The 23,985-nt window shown below is 53.0% G+C and overlaps 3 protein-coding genes across 6 annotated transcripts in view; all 3 read right to left on the bottom strand.

Moving 5' to 3' along the window:
* Positions 1-1,293: 1,293 nt before the first annotated feature.
* Positions 1,294-7,690, bottom strand: ATP6V0E2 (ATPase H+ transporting V0 subunit e2). The gene is made up of 4 exons (XM_030297322.2): positions 7,503-7,690; positions 6,103-6,150; positions 3,450-3,564; positions 1,294-3,023 (listed from the first exon to the last, which is right to left on the bottom strand). Exons 1-3 carry the CDS (start codon positions 7,604-7,606, stop codon positions 3,471-3,473), a joined length of 246 nt encoding a protein of 81 aa, XP_030153182.2. The 5' UTR covers positions 7,607-7,690; the 3' UTR covers positions 1,294-3,023; positions 3,450-3,470.
* A 165-nt stretch (positions 7,691-7,855) lies between these two features.
* LOC115509347 (zinc finger protein 862-like) lies at positions 7,856-13,891 on the bottom strand. Of its 2 annotated transcripts, XR_003967308.1 has the most exons (3): positions 12,640-13,891; positions 9,268-11,118; positions 7,856-8,389 (listed from the first exon to the last, which is right to left on the bottom strand). XR_003967308.1 is itself a non-coding variant. In XM_030308721.1 (2 exons), exons 1-2 carry the CDS (start codon positions 13,871-13,873, stop codon positions 11,066-11,068), a joined length of 1,287 nt encoding a protein of 428 aa, XP_030164581.1. In that variant the 5' UTR covers positions 13,874-13,891; the 3' UTR covers positions 7,856-11,065. The 2 variants fall into 2 exon arrangements, 1 of the variants encoding a protein (XP_030164581.1); XM_030308721.1 differs by having other exon boundaries at positions 7,856-11,118.
* Positions 13,892-13,918: 27 nt separating this feature from the next.
* Positions 13,919-23,985, bottom strand: part of LOC115509348 (zinc finger protein 862-like) — a 31,540-nt gene continuing 21,473 nt past the window's right edge. For all 3 annotated transcript variants that reach the window (XM_030308724.1, XM_032592477.1, XM_030308723.1), the window contains 2 exons: positions 16,049-16,153; positions 13,919-14,755 (listed from right to left, as the gene is read on the bottom strand). In XM_030308724.1, coding sequence (XP_030164584.1) covers positions 13,935-14,755; positions 16,049-16,153 — 926 coding nt within the window. In that variant the 3' untranslated portion in view covers positions 13,919-13,934. The remainder of the gene's footprint in view (positions 14,756-16,048; positions 16,154-23,985) is intronic.

Below are 23,985 nucleotides of genomic sequence, written 5' to 3'. Positions count from 1 at the left end.
CAGGGAAACTGAGAAGCCAGGGAAGGGAAACTGTGTGGGAAAGCAACCGGATGTTGCCCCCCACCTCCCCAACCCTGGGCCTGGGCCAGTGATCTTCAGCATCCCAGACCTGAGACCCTAAGAGGGGAGTGGCTGGGGGGAGCAGGGAGCCCAGAGGGCGGGGCTGGCTTAAGTTTCAGCTGCAGAGATGGAGATGCCACACAGCCTTATGGGGTACGTCCCCAGGCCCGGGGCCTGACCCGCAGGGACCCAGGAGAAGTGACCCAGGAAGGTCCCCTTGTTGTATCACTCCCTTTCTCTCTCTTGGGCTTTCTGAAGTCGCTGCTGTCTCTGGTCTCCCCTCCCCCTTGACCTCTGGGGGGGGGGGGCGCCCTCTGAAGCCCTGGACCTTCCTTCCTCTTGAACCACTTCCAGGAATCCTCTGGTGGTTCTACTCATCTAGCTTTCCTCCCGCCCCCTTGAGAACCTCTTGTATGCTTGACGGGGGCCCTTCTTTATCTGCCCATCCCATGATCGCTGGCATTCCCGGGGGTCTCACACTGCACCCCACTCCACGGGCTCAGGGACCACCGTTATTTTCTGCTGAAGACTCTCAGCTCTTCAGGCCACATCTTCCTCCTGACTTTCAAACCCATTCACCTGACCACTCACTGGACATCTCCACACGGATGCCCTGGACACGTCCGACTCACCAGGAAACAAAGGAGACCACAGGCCACCGTTTCCCCTCTGAAACCTGTTCCTCTGTGGCCCCTCATGGAGCCCATCAGCCAGCAGCCCTGGGACGTCCGTAGCTACTGCTCACTGCAGGGCCCCCGCCCAGAGCCCAGAACCTTCTGCATCCATCCCCGCCTGCCCCTCTCCCACAGCCAACAGGCTGGTCACCTGCAGCCCTGACCAGACCTTCCAGCCGCCCCCTCGCCTCCGTCCTCACCACCACGCTCCACTGGGACCCTATAGACAGGCTCCTGTCCGTGACACACCCTATAAAAATCATCCTAGAAATCAAATTGGGTCACGTCACTCCCCTGCCTTAAAACCCTTTCATGGCTTTGCTTTGCCCTTTGGGTCAATCCAAGCTCCTCAGCCAGTGACAAGCCCTCAGTGGTCTGGTCCCTCATTCCTCCCAGTGCCTCCCCACCCCCAAACCTCTTCTGTCTCTGCGCAAGAACCACCCTCCCTGGCCCTGGAGGACCAGTGCCCTCTGCTCAGTCTGCTCCGTCCCCTGCAGGAGGGGCAGGGGCGGGCAGACCGGGTGCGCTCAGGGATTCAGGAACGAGGCAGGACACGCTCTGGAGACTTGGGGGGCCTGCTTTATTGCTCACCCTCAGGCGCCGTGCTCTCTGTATCTGGGGCACAGAAGAGGCCGGTCAGACTTCCACTGGAACAATCATCTTCCCTTCTCCTGCCGGAACTGCTTCTGGGCAGAACCTGGGACGGCTGTATTCTCCTTCTGGTCTCAGGAGAATGTAGTTTTCAGTGTCCACGATCCAGAACTGCGGCTCCAAGCGGCTGCTGGTCTCTCCCGTGCCCCAAATCCACCCACTGAGCACATGCGAACTGGGTGGACAGGGGGGCAGCAGCCAGCAAGCGTGGCCTCAGCCAGGACTTAGCTGCCGCTCATTAGTCATGGATCAGGTTTTCAGTACAATCCACACTCCACTGCCTCCTCTCCAGGAGGGCCACAGAGGGTCAGGACAGGAAGGGAGTTTGAAAGGGGGTGCGGTGAGCTGGCATGTCAAAGGGAAGCCCCAGTTGGGAGCTCTGAGCAACAGGCCAAGCCCAGAACCAAGAAATCTAGGTGAGACATAGCACATTCTACCACTGTTCCAAAGACAATGTCCGCTAAATAGAATATTAAATAAATACGCTCAACAAATATTGGAGATTGGTGTCTTCCCCCAGGGAGGCAGCGTGGGAGATCGGGGGACCCCAGTTAGTTCTGGGACATGGGCAAATGCCTGAGGTCTCAGTCTCAATTCTCTTGGGAGGAGGGAGAGTATGGGCAGGGGTCCTGGGTTCCCTCTCATCTGATTCCTGCACATTCTGCTTTCCATGCCTTGTCAGGCCAGGTGCTCCCAGAGCAGGAGTGGACAGGGGCCAGGACGGACCCAGTGGCCCAGTGCCGCCCAAACCTCACCTGCATCTATCTCTCCCTAACTCCGGGTGACCTAGCTGCTACTATGAGGGGGGCTCTGAAACTCACCCCACTGTAGTCAAAGGATGGAATCCAGTCCTGGGCCTGTGCCCAGACTGAGCCCTCCAGGCTGCAGGGAGCTTATCCACAGAGGAGGAGCCAAGATAGGGAAGGAAGATGGAACAAGATATTCTAAGGAGATAACAGCTTTCTGAGCAAGCCCATTTAAGCGACTTTATAACTACAAAGAATGCTAAGTAAACATACAGCTTTCAATCCTGACCCAAATTACTATGTTGTTTTTTGTGTGTGAATGTTTTTCCATTACTTCAACTTTCTTAGGGAATTCCACATCTGTAAGTGTCTGAAAATTACAGAATCCCAGGGAAGACCTCTGGGACGCCCTCCGTCCATCTCACAGGGTGAGGAGGTGAGGAGGCCCACAGAGGCAGAGATGCTTCCTGGGGTCACAGGGCAGGACGGTGGCAGAGCTGATGATGACCAGCTGACTCCCCACCCAGGGCTTCCTCTCTGGTCCCGCCTCCCAGGCTGGACCCCCCTTCTCCATAGAACACATGCCCTTTCTGGGGCTGCCACATTTGTAAGAGAAAGGTCCCCCCACCCCCCACCCCACCCCCCATCAGCTCCTGGCCGGGATCTACTTGGGAGGGGCAGGGGGAGTTTGAGGGCTGGATAGCTTCTGCTCCAGCCTGACTCTGAACTTGGGGCTTCCCAAGGCCCAGATTGGATGGAGAAGGCAGGAGGTCCCCAAACCAGACAGATCCTGGGGTGGGAAGCATGGAGGGACTCAGATACAGCTGTGAAGGTGGGGACAAAGGGGTCATCAGGGACAGTACAGCCAAAGTCATCCAGAGAACTGGGGCACCTGAAAAGCACATCACACGAAGGGGTCACTTCCTTGCCGTGGAGACGCCTTCTCCACCACCGCCTCCCCCCCGGAGAACTTCCTTGTCCTTGTCTGTGCGCAGCTGACTTCAAAAGCCCCTGTGCCCCGAGCCTCCCTCCCTCACAACAGATTCTGGCCACGCCCTCTGTGGCCTGCAAACCCACAACCGTGGCCGGGCCTGCCATGCTTCCCGAGGACCCGGACCTTGCATCCAGCCCTGGTGCCTCACACCCTCCTGCGGCACCGCCAGGAAGAATACACGTGCTTTGCCTCTTCTCTTTTTGTTTCCTTTTTGCCAAATAAATGAATGCCTGAGTGTAAACGTGAACTCTTATGACTGCCCTGTGTGTTCTCCTCCTACGCGCCAGGCCCCTGTCCCACCCGCGGGGTCTGGGCCCCCAGTACCTGGGGCCAAAGTGGCGGCGGTCACTCCCACAGGAAGCGCACGTACCAGATGGTCTCATTCTTCAGCTGCGGCCCAAAGAGGGGGTTCAGCTGAGCCAGGATGGTGATGAGCCAGCTGCCGGGGACAGCACAGGGAGGGTGAGCCAGGACACGGAAGGAAACCCACGCTCCACACCTCGCACCATGCGTCCGGTCACGTGGCCAAGCCGGCAGACACACAGGGGTCTGCGTTTCCAGGTGAGGGGTCCCGTGAGCCCTCCCCCGGTCTGGCCAGCACAGGAGGTTGGCCTGGGGTTCGTGGGTTCCGGCTTAGGTCTGGTTTGATCTGATGTTTCATAGATTTCTAAGACCCGGGCTGGGGCTGGACTCTGGGACAGGGAAGGGGTAAGACGGCCTCCAGAGGCGTGCTGAAGGGGCCTCCCAGCTGAGCCCAGGACACCTCTGGTCTGGGCCTCCCCCAGCCGGTACCTGGGAGCAGGACAGGGCTGGTCTGCCAGCAGGCATGTCAGAATCACCTACTTCTAGGAGCAAGACGAAGAACTGACTCCTAGGAAGGGCTGATGACCAGAGAGCCCCACGCTGAGGCCTGCTGGGGACAGGACGGGAGCTGTCCTTCAGGCCAGGGAGATCTCCAGAGAACATGGGCAGGCTGCACATCTTGGTGGGGTGGGGCGGGGGGGCCAGACCCTGTTGTCAGGACTTGTGTGCCCACAGTAGTGGGTCCCCAGAGACTCTAAAGGTGCATGACCTCACATGCCAGAAATAGGTCCCCTGGTGCTCCATCTGGTTTTGCAGGAAGGCTCCAGCTGTTTGACCTCAGACCACCCCCCCCAAAGCAGCCAGTCACGTGGCTGACGCCTGGAAGCTGTCAGAAATCGTAGTCTGCTTATCATCGCATTAACCCGAGTTGATGTTCTGTGGAACATAATTTCCAGGCGTGGCATTTTCGTAAGCTGCCCCACCTCTCCACCTGTGCGCACCCGGTCTGCGGCCAGTCTCCCTTTCCCATACGTCCATCTGGTGTCTGTAGTTACCACATCCCACGCACACGCCGTCTCTGCTGTTCCCAGCCACCACCCTCTATGTCCTGGTCTCTGTGCCATCGAGCCCCAGCCCCTCTGAGGCCCTCCCTGCGACAGATGAGGACATTCTGCCGAGCCCCGAAAGGCCAAGAAACAGCACAGAGGGCCTTAGAGACGTTCTGTCTCGGGAGAATCCTGAAAAACCGTACATCCTCATGTATTTAAGCTAACATTTAAGCTAACGTAGTACGGGTCATTATTTTTTAGCAAGTTTTATTTTTTTGTTAATAGGGGGTAGAAAGTATTTAACATCGTATCAAGTGAAATGAGAGAACTGACTCAGAGGAATAAATAGTTCGTGATCTAATTAGATAGAACAGATTTTAACTACAAAACACACCCCAAATATGAAACACATCATGTAAAAAATTTTACATGTGGGCCTTAATCTATGCATTTTGAAAAATTTGGCAGTCTTGCGAAATACTCCAGTTACTTTTATTTTTTATTCCAGTTGTCTTTAAAACAATCTGTTACCTCTTATTATTGTTTCTTATTTTTTTGAAGTTTTTATTTATTTATTTTTGAGAACGAGAGAGTGCCAGCTGGGGAGGGGCAGAGAGAGAGAGAGAGAGAGAGGGGGAGAAGGAATTCCAAGCAGGATCCATACTCAGTACGGAGCCCGACATGGGGCTCAATCTCATGACCATGAGATTATGACCTGAGCCAATATCAAGAGGCGGATGTTTAACCGACTGAACAAGGCCCCTCTGTTACCTTGTAAAGAATCAGTATCTCATCACTGTTACCCGTCCTATTTTGATTGTTCTGAATTCAGAATACCCCAACTATGCCAAGCATAACCCACAGAGATAGCGTATGAGACCCAGGAGGAGGGGAGGCCACACGGGCTTCCCATGGCTTGACTGATCACGGGAGAGGCTTCCCTCAAAACCAGAACTTGGTCTTATCCCCTGGTTTGGCAGGCAGGATGATTTAAACTTGGAGCAAGGTGACATACAAGGGGTGTGGGTGGAAGGAGGAGTGTCTTCTTTTGTAAAGGGGGCAGGGCTATCGTGAGTGGCAGTTTTAGGAAGAGAACATCTGGGCATTCAGCACCCAGACGTTGACTCCCTCACCCTGTCCAGGTTCTTGAATCCCTTGGAATTATTCTCCTACATCCCCAGGGCCCCCTTCCCAAGTTTGAAGACTCCTGCTCATCTGATGGTTTGAAACCGGCCGCATCACAATCACCCAGGAGCATGTATTAGAAATATGAACTCCTAAGTGCAGATGTTGAAAACTGAGTCAGTGGGTCAAGGGTGGAGCCCTGAATGCTGTGTCTTTCCATCTCTCCCAGTGATTCTGGTGCCCGGTCGGGCATAAAGAGCACTCAGTTCACAGATGAGAAAACATGGGCGCTACAAAGCTTGTTTGGCTGCCGCATTTGGAACCGGACCCCAGAGTCCAGGACTTCGAGCCCCCTGCTCTCTGTGCCATCCCAAACTGCCTGCTCCCCTACGTTTTACAGACTCAGCCTTTCAAAAGTGGAATCTGTCACTACCAGGACAGAAGAGAGGGCAGGGCTAGGGAGAGGAGGGAAGACGTCGAACTGGGGGAGCGGTACTTACAAGAGGTAACAGCAGACAGCCGTGGCCACCAGCATGGTGATAATGACTCTGCAATGGAAGCGGTGGTCAGGTCAGGATGGGTGGAACCAGCACCCTCCCAAGGCCAGGCCAGGGCCAGAGAAAGAGCTCCTGGTGTCAGCCCCTTTCCTGTTGGCCTTCCTGATGCCACCTGAACACAGGAGGCTGACTTCTATTCAGGGTGACAATTGTAAGAGGGAAGATAAAAACTCAAGCGTCACCCCAGGGGGAAGCCCACCATGACTGCATCCAGGTTGCATTATGGACCTTCTCTTTACCTCCCTTCTCCACCACCTACTCTCTACCATCTTACAAAAGATACCCCCCCCCCCCGCCAGAGCTGCATTTGCAGCAACACACCATGGAATGTTCTCTGCAATGCAAACTTCGTTGGGCAAGGGGATGGAAAACAGAAGCTGGCAAGAAGCAAGGAGACCGTGAGCCATTTCTAAGGCAGAGTGAGTGGTTATCAAGGAACAGGTAGCTCTGTGTCCATACAAAGGGACTCTGGACTCAGAAGCTTAAAATGCAGCAGGAGAGACTTCAGTTAGAACTCACCAAAGTTTGCAGCAGAGGTGAGATACTAAAATGGTTCACAAAGTGATGCTGTGGGACTTCAGGATCAGGGACAGTGCCCATATGTCCAAGTAGCCTCCACCCAAATCCAAATCAGGCCCCAGGACCCTTGGTCTAAAGCACCTGAAGTCAGTGCCAGAGGAATTACACTGGATCCATTCCTTCAACGTTACTAAGCATCGTGGGCCAGCCCTGTGCTGGGCACTGGGGTCCACGGTGGTGAAGGAGACAATCCTCCACCTAGAGGAACTTATAATCGAGTTCAGGGGAGAGCCCTGCATAATACTATGCAGAACTGATAAACTGACCACAAGGTACAGAAACCGCTAGGGGCCGCTCAGAAAAACAAAACCTGCTAAAAATTATTCAATACATAATCCGTGCCATGCGCTGTTTACACGCGTTATTTCGGGTATTCCTCACAGTATAGCCTTAAAAGGCACGTACCACCATCATCCACATTTTACGTATAAAGAAAGTGAGGCCTGAAGGGCTAACGTTCGCTCAAGGTCACCGCTGGTGAGCGGTGGACAAACCGCATCAGCGGCCGGCCATGGCCTCTAGCTTCACTGGCTGGAGGGGGGAACGCTTAACTGCCTCCCGCGTCAGTCGGCCCTCCACCTTTCTAAAGCACCACGGGCTCTGCTCTTTGGCCCCGACCGCCTGCCAGTTCCGAGCCGAAGGCGGCCAGTGAGGACAACGGAGGAAGGCGGCGCCGAACGAGCCCTGACCCAAAGCTCGCTGCACCTCCTGCCGCTGCCCGGGGAGGGGTCCGCAGGGAGGCCGGGCCCGCACGCCATCCTTACCCGCGGTTGGGTCCTTTCGGCACGAACCAGGGCCCGGCGATGCCGATGAGGCCCCAGAACGTGGTGAAGATGATGACCGGGAGGGCGAAGGAGTGTGCCGTCATGGCCGGACGCGGGACGCCCAGGCTGGGGTGCCAGCCGAGCTGCGGATGCTCAGGTGTGCTGGGTCCCCGCCGGCCGCTGGCGCCGAGCATGCGCAGCAGGAACGGGCCGCCAGGGGGAGCTCGCGCAGTCGCCCCCGCGCAGGCGCGAGCGCGTCGCTCGGGCGGGGGCGGGCTTTCCGAGGGGCCAGATCCAGCTTCGATCAGCTCTTGATGAGCTTTGACCGGCGAGACTTACAAGACGCAAGCATGGGTCGAAACAAACGGCTTTATTCAGGGAGCAAAAAGTTGCGAATCCAACGTGGGGTTTTTAAACCTCATTTGCACGTCTCTGAAGCCAGAAGAGGCTGCCGATCGCCCTGAGTATCCTTGGCTGACGGGCACCTGCATGAGAGAATTGGCCAATCTTCACGCTGCCTGCTAAATACTTAGCGCCCCAGGAACCCAACGTAGGCTTGAGGAAGAACCAAAAGGTCTGGGTAGTTACACTGTCTTAGGTGTCTGCGAGGGCAGGGGGCTGAATTCCCTCCCACCTGGTCTCTATGGCTACTGAAATGAAACCATCAGTTATAATGCCGGTTACTCAGACGTCAGACCCCTCTGGGCATCAGGGGTGGGAGGATGCCAGGATCTGCGCCTGTTGCTGGTGCAGGAGGGTGGAGGCGTGGCTAGGACTCTGGCCAAAGGCTTGCTCCTTCTCTTCAGCTTGTTTTCCTTGTGAGGCAAAAATAGGAAGCCTCTCCAACAAGGGTGTCTCCAGGCCCTGGATTTGAAATGCGCAAGTGCCTTGAAACAAAACCAAAGAGGTCAGGCTGGGTAATAAGTCTCCAGCAAAGGTGTTCACCACGTGTCAGCCCTGGGGTCCTGCACAAAAACGTCGGTAGGCCTCTGTGCCATTAGCTAGCCTGCCTGTGCCTCTCAAGAAATGTGGACAGTGCAAATCGCTGCAAAAAAAAAAAAAACAAAAAAAACAAAAAAAACAAAAACAGCATTTTCCATCACCTGCTCCAAGGGGCCTAACTTTCTCAAAAGCCGGTATCGGAGGCTTCCTCAGTACATGGGTGTGGAGGCTGGATGCTTCCCTACCTGGCCTCCACCTCAGCGCCTAGAGCTGCACAGGGAGCTGTGTGTGTGGAGCTCACACACACAACACTGCTCGCGGGACTAGCCTCATGCTCTGAGGATTCTTACAGGATGGAAGAGCCCCAGGGAGGATGCTTGCCAGAAAGCCACCTCGTTTGGAATCTATGGATAGGGTGGGGCAACGACCCCTATTTTAAGGGGTCTTTCTCTCTTCCACCCCACCAATTTGTAGCCCCAGCACCTCGCCTAGGGCAGAGTCCGGAACTCCCCACAGAACCTTATGTGAGTTGGGGAGGGAGGCCTGGGCTCCCTCTTGGTGTGGACAGTAACACTGCCAGATCTGTAGCTCCTACAGGCCCGTGGTATAGCCAGACCCCTGACCCTGGGGCTGGAAGAGAGGCATTTCCACAGCCAATAGAAGGCAGAAAGTGGGAACGAATTCCCGGCTCGCAGCTGAAGAAAACAGGAAGACGATGGCACTAAGGCTAAGTGCTAAAGGGGGTGACGAGAAGGAGAGTCAGAAACACTGGAACCGGGGGCGGGGGGGGGGGGGGGGGTGGTTAGAAGGCGACAGTCCATACCAGCATCTCAGAGGCTCTCAGCAACCTCCCAGGACGGGCGAGAGGACAGAGCGCTGGCTGAGGGCAGGCGACTTAGCATGCAGCACAGGGCGGGGGCCCCCGGCGCAAGGCCAGGACGCAGCACCATTTCCTGCCTGTCTAAAACAAGCAAAAGGCAGGGGTCCAAACCTGCCCTCTAACCTCCCCTGGTTTCCTACCCAGGAAGGTTAGGAAGGCGGGGACCAGGCCCCACATCATCCCCAGCAGATAAGCAGCCTAGGAACCTACCAAAACGAAGTGCCCTGGAGGGAAAAGTGCTTGCTTCAGGGAGTGAGGGGAGAGGGGTGAGGGGGAGTGGGAACATAGTTGTGCAAGTATACCCTTCTGGGCCTCCAGGGTAGTGCTCTCAAGCTTGAGTGAGCCCATGAAGTTCCTGGAGGACCTTGCTCCAAACTGCCCGTCGCTGAGCCCCAGTCCCAGATATCCGCTCAAGCAGGTAAGGAGTTGAGCATATTTAACAAGCACCCCTAGTGACTCCCAGGCTGGGTCCCAGAGAACTGGGAAGAGCGGACCAGGCCACCATGCTGCTGGCACATTTAGGGAGCTCTGTTCCCGCAATAAGGACGTCGGTAGCAAGGACGAGGACAAGGGCTGAAGGCAGCTACGTCCACTCTGTGCAGCCCGAGGTCTGACTTTTGGGGAGCTGGAGGCGCCGTCACTCATCAGCCCAGTGGCAGACCAGGAGCCAGCAGGCACTTGAATTCTCTGCTGCCACGTCATGGAGAGGGAAACTGAGGCACAGGAAAGAGGAGGGTATCATTACGGTTGAACCTCTGCCTGCGGCAGAGCTGGGGCTGGAGCCCAAGCCTCCAAGTGAAAGTGTGGACGTGTCTGCTCCTCAGGAAACCAGGCTCAGGTCAAACAGAAGTGCTGCCACCGCGGGAAAGCAGCAGACTCCCTCCAGGAAAGACTTTTCCTCCATTGTCCCGGGATGACCTCTCTGGAGTGCTCTGTGGAGAGGGTTTGGCTTGCCCCTCCTAAGGGAGCCCCTGGAGGAGGTAGAGAAATTCTCTGGTACAAGTGTCCCATCTGAGTTGAAGCTTCCCTGCTTCTGCTGTAGAGCCAGGGTGAGACCCCAGAGCCGGGCCGGTGGTCCCTAGAGCCTGGTGATCCTCTGCGCTCACAGTGCCTCCTCCATGCCACTGAGGATGTGGGCAGCCTCCCCAGAATGCTCCCCAACCAACCAAGGGGGATGATGGGGTGGGGGGGTGCTTCTGGAAGCCCCAACAGCCTCTCTCCCATTTCAGAGAAGTCCCTCTTGCTACCAGATCATGGGGTGGAATATTTCATGATGGGATTATTTCCTGAAGCACCTTAAAAATGAATTTGAGCTAGGAACCTTTCTGCATATTTAAAGTGCCAGGAGGTCACCATTGCTCAGAAAGGGGCCTTGGGAAGCAGGTTTGTGCTCCTGATTACCCTGCCTCTCTGGGAGGTGGGCTTAACTATCTTGTTCGCTGCCCACTTCCTGGTGGTGGAGAGCACCCCTCCCCCAAGCAAAGACTCTAGGGCAGCCTTGATTCTGCAGAGAGCCTGTCACCATGATTCCCGGGGGCAAGGCAGCAGCGGGGGGGGGGGGGGGCGGGGGGGGCCTCCAAGGCAATACCTAGGATTCCTGCTCCGACATGAGCTCTCCGTCAAGACAGCTTGGGGGCCTCTTGGCTGGTAGGAGGGTACAGGAGTCTGTCAGGAGGGTCCACGATGCAGTCCTTCAGGATCTCCACCGGCTCCTTGTAGGGTGGAACGGGCGGTTTCTGGGTCACAGCCTCCTCCACATAGAGTGCCCCATCTTCTCCTTCCTGAGCCCTGGTCCTTGTGCGAGGGGAAAGAGAACCCACAGTTACACAGAGGGGAAAACAGATTAGATGATGACCCCTTCCCACATCCACTGTGCCCCAAGGAATGCTGGGTGAGAATGCAGAACAGCCTGGAGATATGACTGCGCTGCTCTTGGCAGACCTGTTCTAGACTCGCTCTGTTCTCTCACTGGGGCGGTGGGCCTCACCTGGGGCGATTCTGCCCTCCAGGGGACACATGGCAATGCCTGGACACACTTCTGATCGCTACAACTGGGGGCCCAGTGGGTATGTAAGGGGTGCAGGTCAGGGGTGCTGCTGGAGACCCGATCATACACAGGCCGGGCCTCACAACGAGGAACCTTCCAGCCCTCAGTGTCCACAGTGCTGAGGTTGAGAACCCTGCCTGGGAAGGAGGGCCTTATCCTATCAAATCCGGTAGTGCCCTGTATTTGCTTCAGATGTACTAGTCCCACCGCCCCCTGCAAAAGGGCACACTTGAGAGCACCCTTCACCCCCACACAGCTGGACGCGGGGAGTAGCTCACTCAGCAAACGCATGGGCGAAGGATTCACTCTCCGGCTCCCTACCTTTCTCCCCGTCTCCTCTCTCCACTTCCACCCCAGACCCCTCCCCTTGCCCAGCAATGGGGGCAGGGCCGCCCTGCTTCCTGGGAGCCCCTGGCAAGACTGAGACCCTGTCCGCAGCTGATGACCACAGACCGGGCGGTAACCACACAGGAGCACAAGCAATGGAAGGGGACCAGAAACAACAAAATGTCAAGGAAGAAACTTCATTGCTGTCACTGAGAAGTGACACACGAATAGCCTGGAGGACCTCTTTGGTTTTCAGGGACTACTTGAAAAGAGGAGACTTGCTCACTTCAGACTCAGTAACTCACCTCCCATATAACATAAGCGTCCCTCCAGTCCGTCCCCACCCCGGCCCCCAGGCTAGTTGGGCTGTGCCCCTCACAGACGCCTCCCTGCCCAGGATGCCCCAGCCCTCTCCTCCACCTAGAATCTTCTTCTTGGCCCCTCCGACCTGACTTCTTCCCTCCCAAAAGAGCCGACACAGCACCATGGAGAACGTGAGCTCACCACCCCAGCTTGTCCAGTCCTCTGGTTACTTCCAGTCCTGGTCTTAACCTTCAGAGGGTGCCGCTGGCATTAGGGGCCAGATGTTGTGCACTCGACACGTATTAATTCACTTTACAGAAAAAAAACCAAAGCACAATGCGATTAACCTGCCCGACGTTACACACTAGTTAGCGGAACCAGCGGGCAGACTGGCTCCGAAAATTCGTGCTCTCAGCACTACTCCCTGCTGCCCGCAGCAAGCATGCCCTGCCTCCCTAGCCGGATCATAAGCTCTGTGAGGGTAGATGTCGTGTCTCACGCACCCACTGAGACCACGCCTATTGTGACAGCTGACACAGGGTCCAACACCTCCGTGCCCAAGGTCAGCATGGGATTGGGAAGATAAGATTCTCTCCCTTCGTTTTCCCACGTCCAGGAACTCTGTCACACGGACTTACCCACATGGGAGCGAGGTGGCGCTTGGGCACAAGTGTAGACGTGGCTGAAACGCCGGCCTGAGGAGGTCAGGTACCAGTGCTGGATGGCGGGCTGGGGGTCGTACTCCGTGACTGCCACACCGTTCACTGCCGTCATCATGAGCATGTTGATCACCTCGTTGGAGAGCTTGGTCCTCTCGTCGGTCCTGATCCGGTTCATGGCACTGAAGCCCCGCTCACAGCAGGAGGTGGAGACGGGCACGCAGGCCACCACCGCCACCAGCCTGCTCAGCAAGGGGAACCGGTAGTGCTGGGCCAGGGCGTTCTTACACAGCATGGAGAACGGAAGGTTCTTGGCGATGGCTTTCAGGCCCAGCCACTCCTCCAGGAGTGCTTCCTCGCTGTACCCTGCGGGGAGGGAGAGCTCAAAGTATCTGGCAAGGGCAAGAATGTCATCGTTCCCAAAAGTGGCAAGTTCAATCCCACTTGGCCAGGCCATGGTGTCAAACACCTCCATGTTCTTGAGCTGCGGGGGCCGGTCTGTGTCAAACCTTTGCTGGAGGTACTCGATCCCGGTCAGGATCATTCTCTCCCTGTCCGCCTGGAACCGCTGCTCTGCCATCTGCATTCTGTCCAAGAAGATGCCATGGAGCCGCCCGTCCCGGAAGCCGGCGTTGAACTCTTCCTCTTTGGGCCCTGCCTGGTGACGGAGGGTCTCCAGGGCCACGTAGGCCCGTCCCAGTGTGGAGTTCACCTCCGTAATCAGCACGATCTCCTTCTGGCACACCTCGGACAGAGGCCTGTAGATGCTCAGGAAGTCCAAAAGGAAGTGGCAGAACTTGACGAAATGGAAGCTTTTCATCAGCTTCAGCATGCCTCTGGCCCTGTGCCCGATCTGGCCCCCGGCTTCTGCCACGCCCTGGAGGTGCCTCGCCAGGGCCGGCCAGCTCACGATGAGCGCGTTCAACGTGCGCCTCTTGCTGGCCACCCACCTGACGGCGTTCAGGTCCTTCAGGCGGATGATTTCCTGCTCTAGGGGAGCCGCGCCTTCCTGCAGCTCGTTCAGCCTTTTATTCGAGGACTGATAAAACTTGAAGACGGTCCGAATGTGCCGGTCACACTTCTTCACCAGATCGATGCCCCCACAAGCGTCGACCACGGCCAGGTGCAGCCGGTGGGCGACGCAGTGGACAGGCAGCAGCTGGGGGATGACCTCCTGGAACTTTTCCACGAGGCCTCCTCTGCAGCTCAGCATGGTCGAGCCATCGGTTCCCAGGCCGACCACCCAACCAGGCTTCCGGAAGGGGATGTCCAGTTCATCCCAGGGCAGAGATGATGGTCTCAAAGTATCCGTCCACCGTCTCACTGTAGAGAGGGGCCAAAGTAATGTACGACTCTTTCACCTCCATGCCCTTAAAGTAGCGGATATAAATCCCCACGCAGGACTGGTCAGAGGCGTCTGTGGAGCTGTCCAACAACACGCTCACACAAGGGGAGCTCCGGACATCCTCGAGGATCTCCTTCTTGAGAGTCTCAGAGATGTATTTGATGAACTGCGTGCACGCGGTGCGATTGCGGTACTTGCCCAAGATCATGGTCCCGGTGCTTTGGAGGAGTTGCAGGATCTTCTCAAAGTCATTCAGGGGCCTCGAGTGATACGCGATGGAGTAGGCAGCGTTGAAAAAGTGCTCCATGTTTGCCATCAGGTCACTGGAGATCTCTGGGACCGGGGCAGCCTGAGGGGTGTCTTCCTTGACTTCCACGGTGTTGACACACAGCTTGTGTGCTTTGCTGACCTCGTGGTATTTCAAAGTCTCCACTTTAAAAGGCCCCGTGTAGCCGCGGACTAACCGGGATGATTTGTCGTGGAGACTAGGTCTTTCTTTGCAAGCTGAACAGAAGAGCTTGGTCTCTTTGGGGTCGATTACTAACCACGGGAACTGCCCAAACCATGACCTCTGGATTGAACGGGGTCGGTAAGTCCTCTTGATTTTCCTGGGTCCATCTACTTCAACCTCACAAAGGCTGGGATTACCGTGGGAACTACGGGTCTCCACTGAAGGGGCCGGAAGCACTGTGGATTCTACAGCCAAGGCCTGTGCATCTGCCTCTCTTCCGGCCACCATTTTCTTCTTCCCTTTGGAGCAAATACAAATGTGCTTAGTGTTGCTGCCCAGAACTCTGTAGCCTCCTATCAACTAGGATATCCAATTTAATGAGTATCCCTTATGCAAAGCAGAGCTGAATGTGATCTACCTTTCTAGAAATCATCAGTGACTTCTCTTTAAACCGTTCCCCATTGTTATCTGTGTAAGTCAGCTTGCGGTCTAAGAGAGGTCCTCTGACCCTTGTGGGACCTTTAGCCAGCCTCCCTCTCTCCATCCACACAGCTACCCTGGGACCGTGTGACATCAGCTGCTAGCAAGCTTAATGAGCCACCTTGGCCATAGATGCTATTGGATAAACAAGTGACTTCAATCCTCTTTCGGGCACCACAAAGAAATGAGGTTAAGTATCCATAAGTCGTCTTACGAGCCTTAGAAGAAGGAAGGTACAGGGGCGGCTCAGTCGGTTAAGCGTCCAACTCCAGCTCAGGTCGTGATCTCACAGTTTGTGAGTTCAAGCTCTGCATCGGGCTGTCCACTGTCAGTGCAGAGCCCACTTCGGATCCTACGTCCCCCTCTCTCTCTGCCCTTCCCCCCGCCTCTCAAAAATAAACATTTAAGGGGCGCCTGGGTGGCTTAGTCGGTTGAGCGTCCGACTTCAGCTCAGGTCATGATCTCACAGTTCGTGAGTTCGAGCCCCGCATCAGGCTCTGTGCCGACAGCTCGGAGCCTGGAGCCTGCTTCGGATTCTGTGTCTCCCTCTCTCTCTGCTCTTCCCCCACTTGCTCTGTCTCTCTCTCTCTCCTTCAAAAAAATAAAAACATTTTTAAAAATTTAAAAAAAATTAAAAAAATAAAAAAAATCTTATAAAAAAAGAAAGAAGGGAGGTACCGAAGTATTCACAGTAGCTACTAGCCAATAAGCCCCTGACTGAGATACACAAAACAGTGAACTCTCACAGGCCAGGGTGCTGTCACGAAAAACTGGAGGGGGAGGGAAGAAGGGCAGCTTGCAGGCCTGCAGTCACAGAGTTCCTTATAACCAGTGTCTCCCACACATCGCCCCCACCAGCTCTACCACAGACCCCATTAGCATTCTGCTCATGAAAGGGCCTCGTTTTTCCCGTACGGACCCCGTTTCCCAGGCTGTCTGACACTTGGACGGCACAGTTAAGTTTCTTACTCATCTTTGTCCACCAGGGCCTAAAACAAGGCCTGTTGCACAACAGGAGCAGGACAGGGATGGCTGAGTGAACACTCTGTGACTCGCTGTGGCCACGTGGGCCCCAGGATGTGCCCTTCAGAGCTCAGTAGGTCAAGACTCACCAGGAGGACGACCTTTCCCCCACTTGGGCCCGTTTGGGTCCTTGATCCAGGGCGCAGCCCGACGTTCCAGCTTCAAGATCAAGTCTGGTTTGGCAGCCGCAGGCCCTAATGCAGGGACGAAGAGTCACACTGAGGTCCCTGCTGTGGACCACCAAGTCAAGTAGCCCACCCGAAGCTAGTCACAGAAATGGAAATACTCAGGGGTGGCTCTGGGTCTATCTCTTAAGAAAGTCTATTCAGCCAGGGCCACGATGAAAACATACGCACGTGGCAGGCCAATTTATGCCTAAAGCCCGAGAGGCAGTCAGGTCCAGATGCTAACGTGCATCTCTTAGCCAGGATACATAACGTCCTTAGCTCCACGGACCAGCCACTGGAGACAAGAGTCAGCTGATTGCATCTAGAGGAAAGGTGGGTGTTGGAGGAAACAGGATACAACAGGAGGAGAGAGGGCAGGGATGGTAAAGCCATGCGAGAAGAGTTAGACTGTCACGGGCACTATGCTGGCTCAAGTGCCCCCAGAGCCACCATGGCTGGCCTATGGGCAGGTATCTTACTACATGAGTTATTTTCAAGGGGCACTTGAAAGGCCCCTTAAAAATGTCTGCCACCTGCAGAGGAACCTTAAATATGACTAGAAGCGGGTCAGGCCTTTGGGTTAAGCACTGCCCTTTATTTAAAAAATGAATATTCTCAGGGGTAGGTAAAGAAATTGCTTTCTTGATTTAAAATAGGGGCGCCTGGGTGGCTCAGTCAGTTGAGCCTCTGACTTCGGCTCAGGTCATGATCTCGCGTCTGTGAGTTCAAGCCCCGCGTCGGGCTCTGGGCTGACAGCTCAGAGCCTGGAGCCTGCTTCATATTCTGGGTCTCCCTCTCTCTCTCTCTGCTGCCCTCTCCCACTCATGCTGTCTCTGTCTCTCAAAAATAAACACTAAAAAAAATTTTTTTTAATAAATAAATAAAATAAAATCCATTAATATCTACCTACATGCTTTGGTATGTGTGTGAATGTGTGTGTAAATTCCCTTTGGAAAGACAAATACAACTGCTAAGCGTGGGTGCTTCTGGGAAAATAGTGATTATTGTCACTGTTCATCTCTAGGGTCACTTGAATACATTTATATATTTATATCTGTCATGAGTGTGTATCCATATATTTACTACCAATAAAAATATAATTTAATACATTGTTAAAGTGCAGTAGACTGGATACATCCTTAAAACATGTCTAAAATGAGGGCAATGGAATAATAATAATAATAATAATAATAATAATACAAGGAAAAGTTACTGAACACCAGATGCTGGCAAAGTAGGTGGCAAGGAGAAAGAAGCAGATCTAATGGCAGAATCTCCCAGAGACTCGGGACGAGGGGCCATGAGCAGCGGAAGGTGGTGAGTAAGAAACGGGTAGAAAGGGTGGGCCCACAGTCTGCAGAGACCATTCCAACCCTCGTCCCACCTGCCCCAGGAAACCAGAGAACACCGCCTCCCCCACCTACCCTCACTTGGGGAGGAGAATGGAGATTTAGTCCACAGAAAAACAGAAGTGGGAAGGTTCCAGGCCCGGGGAGGGTGGGGATAGTGGACAAAGAAGGAGAAGGGTGATGACAATGAAGAAAGAGTCTGTGTTCGGAAACGTGCACTACTCAGCTCCAAGAACACAGGCTCGGCTTCTGGCCCCAACCAGGGGACTTGGAAGAGTTTTCTTTTCTTCTTTTAAAAGTGTTTATTTATTATTTATCTTGAGAGAGAGAGAGAGAGAATGCAGTGGAGGGGCAGAGAGAAAGGGAGAGAGAGGATCCCAAACAGGCTCCAAGCACAGAGCTGAATACGGGGCTGGAACGCACGATCGATTGGTGAGATCATGACCTGAGCCAAAATCAAGAGTTGGATGCTTAACGGACTGAGCCACCCGGGTGCCCCTGGAAGAGTTTTCTTTGGAGAAAGAGAATTGCCCCTCCCTGTCCCCTTCTGCCCCAAAGGCCTCCAGGACATTGACTTTTGCAGGATTCTCAGTGAGACCTGCAGGTTCACAGCGGACACCCTGCAGTGAAACCCACCCCTTGATGAGTCCCAGCTGCGCGCAGAGCTTCCAGCCAAGGTTTGTCAAGGCTTTACTCTTAAACCTGGATGAACCACACGGTATTTATTTAAGACAAGCCTCTGACATGAAACGGGTAGGAAAGAGATCGGAGGAACTAGAGAAACTGCAAGGAACGAAACAGATCTCCAAAAAACAACCTGAATTCCTGTTCCCAGAGAGAAAAGTCACGATAATCACCCACGAAGAGAGTCATAGGGGTTCTTAGATTAAAAGTATGATAGAAGAGGGGCACCTGGGCAGCTCAGTTGATTAAGCTTCGGACTTTGGCTCAGGTCATGATCTCACATTTCATGGGTTCAAGCCCCATGTCGGGCTCTGTGCTGACAGCTCAGAGCCTGGACCCTGCTTTGGATTCTGTGTCTCCCTCTCTCTCTGCCCCTCCCCCACTCACGTTCTGTATCTTTATCCCTCAAAAATAGCATTAAAAAACAACAAAATACGATAGAACAAATGACAAAATTAAGTAGATTGTTAGCAAATAAAATTGAGAAAATCTCCAAGAAAGTAGAACAAAAAAGACAGAAGCAGAAAAGGAGAAGCAGAAGGAGGGAGAGGTGGGGAAGGAGAAGAAAATAAAACCAGAGGCTCAATTTAGGAAGTCCACTATCTAACTGATAGGGCTTTTTGGAGGAAAGAAAAGGGAAAATCAATAGGAAGAAATCATACAAGAATGTCTCCCCAAACCGGAAAATGCAAGTTTTCAAGTGGAAGGGAAGCACTAGGTACCCAGAACAAGAAGTGAAAAGTCACTGATGCTATAAACACTTCAGAACACTAGACTAGATCTTGAAAACTTTCAGAGTAGAATAAAACAGGCTGTGTTCAAAGATTTAGTTAGAAAAAGGTATTTAGGGGCCTGGGTGGCTCAGTGGGTTAAGCGTCTGACTTAGGCTCAGGTCATCATCTCGTGGTCCATGAGTTCGAGCTCCATGTCAGACTCTGTGCTGGCAGCTCGGAGCCTGGAGCCTGCTTCGGATTCTGTGTCTCCCTCTCTTTCTTCCCCTCTCCTGCTCACATTCTGTCTGTCTCTCTCTCTCAAAGATAAACATTAAAAAAGAATTTTTAAAAAAAGGTATTTTAACTTCTCTTCAGCACCAGTAAAACCTAAATGCAATGCTTTCAAAATACTGAGGAAACTATTTCAAAGCTACCATTGTTTTTTTTTAGTGTTTATTTATTTTTGAGAGAGAGAGAGCAGGGGAGGGGCAGAGAGCAAGGGGGACAGGGGATCTGAATCAGGCTTCACACTGACAGCACAGAGCCCAATGCAGGGCTCGAACTCACGAACTGTGAGACCATGACTTGAGCCAAAGTTGGACACTCAACCAACTGAGCCATCTAGGCGCCACCACCCCCCCCCCCAAGCTACCAATTGGAAAGCAGCATAAGGCATGTCCTCCCATGCAGCCTTTCTTGGGAAGTTACTGGGAGATGTGCTCCAAAAATGAAGATATAAACCTGGAAGAGATACAGCCAGGGGACAGGAGGGGGACAAAGGAAACTCTGAGGCCACAGCTGTGCAGGTCTAAAGAATAACCAGCTTGTCGGACAGGGCAGGAGAATGGAGACCTGATAACAGAAGCCCCCGGGGAAAGAATGAAATTGATCGGTCACAGGATGTCTGAGCATGTGGAAAAGCTCTTCAGAGGAGGTTTAGAATTCCGCTGGACAGTTGGAGAAGAATTGGCAATAGTACGGAAAACTAGCAAAAAAAAATTCAATTTCAGGGGGGGAATATCCTACAAGGAAAATCATCATACTATGCCACTTTGATCAGAAATAAATAATACATCATCATAATTATGCAAATAATTTACATTGAATTAACCAAACAGTATGATATACTTGTTCTGAGAGGATTGAGGGACAGAGTGGGGGCCCAGGGTGGTGTAAGAGGGCCGGATCTCATCATCCACAGTAGGAATCAAGAGCGAGTATCACTCTAAAATCAACAAACCAGGAACAGCAACAGACATACTAAAGTGTGAGTCTGCCCGTCTGTTTTGGTTCAAGGTCCAAAAGATAGGAGGGATGCCCAGGTGGCTCAGTCAGTTAAGTTGTCTGACTTGGGCTCAGGTCATGATCTCTCCGTTTGTGAGGTCAAGCCCCTCACTGGGCTCTGTGCTGACAGCTCAGGGCCTGGAGCCTATTTTGGATTCTGTGTCTCCCTCTCTCTCTGCCCCTCCCCCACTCATGCTCTATCTCTGTCTCTCTCTCTCTCAAAAATAAATACGCATTAAAAAAATTAAAAAAACAAAACAAAAAAAACCAAAAAGATAGGAGCCAACTGTCCCCCATCCCAAAGCTAGACCACTGAGGCCTGACTTGGAAAGTGGGTGGCTGAAACACTGGGCTGGGACCCGAGCCCTCGACACAGGGAGTCGGTGCACTGGGAGTGAAGAGGACAGGAAGCTGGATATTAGAGATGTTTCTGGACATAGATGTCAAATACACCGTGAGGACCCTCCCCTACCATGGAGAGAGGTGGCGTGAGCTACTTTCCCCTGACCTTAAGCCTAATGGGGATGACATCCTGACCTTTATCTCCTGGGCTATGGGGCTCCTCATGAATCCAGGCCTGGAAAAGACTAAAAGGCAGAATCTGATGGGCTCCTTCATGGCGGCCATGTTGGGAACAGCCTACATTCCCAGACTTTGTCGGAGCAAAGGATACCTAAGTGTTTTCCATGGTCCAGATGTGGGCCCCTGAGGGAAAGAGAAGGGTCTGGAGCCACTTCCAGGGACTCTGCCCATGACTGCCTGTTGGCAGCCCAGGAATGAGCCACTATGGGCTGACGGCCAAAACAGACATTCACCGTGTAGAACAGGTGGCAGTAAGGGATGGCGGGGGAGCGTAGAGCCCACAAACTCACCCAGAGAATCAGCTTTCAACTATCCGAGCCACGAGTGGAAGCCAGGTGAAAGCTTTGTGGCACCTCTCCTCCCCACTCACCCACCACTGCGCCCCCCACCCCCGCCCCGGACACACCAGAAGTCCCGGGCCAGGCGGAGGTTAGGAGGAGAACTCCCTTCTTCCTACACAAGACACCAGATTCCAGACCAGAGGCAGGTTGAGGGGGAAGGGGCAAGAAACTTCAGCTTTAGACGAAGCCCAGATAGTTTACTACCTGACAAAGCCTACACTTTTACTTCCTAACTTTGCAGAGGGGGTAAATTTGTGTACCATTTAAAACTTATAGTTTCAGGGGTGCCTGGGTGGCGCAGTCGGTTAAGCGTCCGACTTCAGCCAGGTCACGATCTCACGGTCGGTGAGTTCGAGCCCCGCATCAGGCTCTGGGCTGATGGCTCAGAGCCTGGAGCCTGTTTCCGATTCTGTGCTCCCTCTCTCTCTGCCCCTCCCCCGTTCATGCTCTGTCTCTCTCTGTCCCAAAAATAAATAAATGTTGAAAAAAAATAAAAAATAAAATAAAACTTATAGTTTCAATAATAATACAAGAAACTCCAATCATTTACGTTTTGTCCTGTTTGTTTTCTCACACTCATATGTTCGTGTGCCCTCCCCTCCCCTCTTTCTCTCCTCTCTCTGCATACATGTATGAATAATACATAAATATTACATAGGTGATATTTTTCTGAACCATTGAGACTACACTCTTTTCATACCCCCTTTATCCCTAAATACTTCTGCATGTATCACTCAAGAAAAACGACATTCTCTCATGGGGTAGGTGGAATTCTAACATGAGCTCCAGGGACCTTGGCCCTTCCTGATCCCTACCCTTTGCAGTGTGGGTGGAACCTGTGACCTGACCTCATACCCGTGGTTATGTGGCATGACGTGGCAAAAGAGAGGTTATGTGGCTGACTCACCTAACCACATCAACCCTTTAGAAGCAGAGAGGTCAGAGCTTCAAAGCATCAACAGGGGCACCTGGGGGGCTCAGACAGTTAAACATCCAACTCTTGACTTTGGCTCTGGTCATGATCTCATCGTTCATGGGATCGAGCCCCGCGTCAGGCTCTGTGCTGACAGTGCGGAGCCTGCTTGGGATTCTGTCTCTCTCCCTCTCTGTCCCTCCCCGGCTCACATGTCTGCACTAGCTCTCACACATCTCTCTCTCAAAACAAATAAATAAACTTTCAAAAACAAAGCAGGGGCGCCTAGGTGGCTCAGTCGGTTAAGCATCCGACTTCGGCTCGGGTCATGATCTCATAGTTCGTGAGTTCGAGCCCCGTGTCAGGGTCTGTGCTGATAGCTCTGCTTCAGATTCTGTGTCTCCCTCTCTCCCTCTCTCTCTGCTCCTCCCCTGCTCACACTCTGTCTCTCTCTCAAAAACAGAGATTTAAAAAAATTTTTTTAAAACAAAGCAAAACAAAGGACCAACAGGATTCGACACACTGTTGCTGGCCCAAGGATGGAGAAGGCCGCGTGGAAGGGACAGAGGGCAGCCTGCAGGAGCTGAGAATGACCCCTGGTCGAAAGCCAGCAAGAAAACAGGGACCTCAGTCCTACCACTGAGAAGGAACTGGATTCTGCCAACAGCCTGGATGCTCTTGGCAGTGATTGTTCCCAGAACCTCCTGATAGGAAGCCAGTCTGATGGACACCTTGACTTTGGCCACGGGAGACCCTAAGCAGTGAACGCAGCTGAGCCCATCTGGACTTCTGACCTCCAGAACTTCAAGATAATAAATGGGTTAAAAATTTAGCCACTAAATTTGTGATATTTATTTATTGTGTGGCAACTGATCTCACCCGGCTAAAGGGAAACCAGAATGGAGGCCCCAGTTTGAACAGACCCCCTAAACCACTCATAATCACGTAACCAAATCTTTAACTGCCCCAATTTCACCTAAATGGGGGCGCTGACCCTAAACAAAACTGAAGCTTTCTTCATAGCACTGTGACCTTACGGCTTCCAAGCCAGTCGGCTGCGCACAAGAAAACTTACACAGTGCTACTACCCTAAAAAGAACAGAAGTTTCTAGTAACCAATCACAATTTAAAAAACCAAACAACATACTCCCTGAATTCTAACTGCTGGGAGTCAAGCTCTTAACCACTTTGGGTGTGAGGCCTCCCTGTTCACGAACAGTTGGTTTCTTGTTCAATATGATACTCGTATCATGTAAAGCTCTCTGAATTTTCTTTTGACCACCCAAAGAGTGAGGAAAAAGAACCACACACACAGAGCTGATCCAAACAAGTAGCGGTGGCAAAGAATAAAGCTGTATTACGAGTGTAAACTATGAGGTTCGCTCTTTGAAAAAAAATGTCTGTGTGTATTTCTTAGAAATAATGAGGCACATTACTAGAAGAAACAGCTAGAAGACTTTGGGGAGAGGACCCAGCAACAGAGAAAGCCGGGATAGGGTACTGTCATTTTGTGGTATAAGTCCTGTTAGAACTACTTAGGTTTCAAAAACATGATTATAGAGAAATATTTGTAAATAAAAACTGGAAACACACAGGAGACTGAATATCCCTGAATCTGTTCGCCTCGTTCTATTCTCCTTGGGGACCGGCCACCTTTTGCCTGCCCGGCCACCGCCACACCGGGCCCAGGGGTATGCGCCCCAACTGGACCTCTTGGAAGCTGTGGCTAAAATGCTGCCAAAACCCTCTCCTTTTTGTTCCCTTCAGAATGAGAGAGACAGAAGGGAATTTCAAACAAATTTTTCTAAGTCTTAGTAATGGAAAAATGGCAAAGGGGCCCTAACTACAAGTGCATGCACATGCACACACACACACACACACACAGACACACACACACACACACACACACCCTCCATAAAAGTTCATAGAAATGGTTTGGCTTGCAAAGACGGACTTCTGATCCTTCCAGGCTAACTCCGTCCGAAGGCTGGCA

Source organism: Lynx canadensis, chromosome A2, assembly GCF_007474595.2.
Source record: "Lynx canadensis isolate LIC74 chromosome A2, mLynCan4.pri.v2, whole genome shotgun sequence".
NCBI lineage: Eukaryota > Metazoa > Chordata > Mammalia > Carnivora > Felidae > Lynx > Lynx canadensis.
The sequence above is the reverse complement of the archived record's forward strand: the minus strand, read 5'-3'. Positions and strand labels throughout refer to the sequence as shown.

What these genes read in the sequence shown, in the direction of transcription:
- ATP6V0E2 (XM_030297322.2), bottom strand. Translation starts at nt 7,606, where the DNA reads ATGACGGCACACTCCTTCGCCCTCCCGGTCATCATCTTCACCACGTTC. An exon ending in CCGAAAGGACCCAACCGCGG is followed by an intron (nt 6,151 to 7,502) that starts GTAAGGATGGCG and finishes CTTCCATTGCAG; the next exon opens with AGTCATTATCACCATGCTGG. An exon ending in GCTGTCTGCTGTTACCTCTT is followed by an intron (nt 3,565 to 6,102) that starts GTAAGTACCGCT and finishes TGTCCCCGGCAG; the next exon opens with CTGGCTCATCACCATCCTGG.
- LOC115509347 (XM_030308721.1), bottom strand. Translation starts at nt 13,873, where the DNA reads ATGCTGAGCTGCAGAGGAGGCCTCGTGGAAAAGTTCCAGGAGGTCATC. An exon ending in GCCACCTCGCTCCCATGTGG is followed by an intron (nt 11,119 to 12,639) that starts GTAAGTCCGTGT and finishes CCCTCGCACAAG; the next exon opens with GACCAGGGCTCAGGAAGGAG.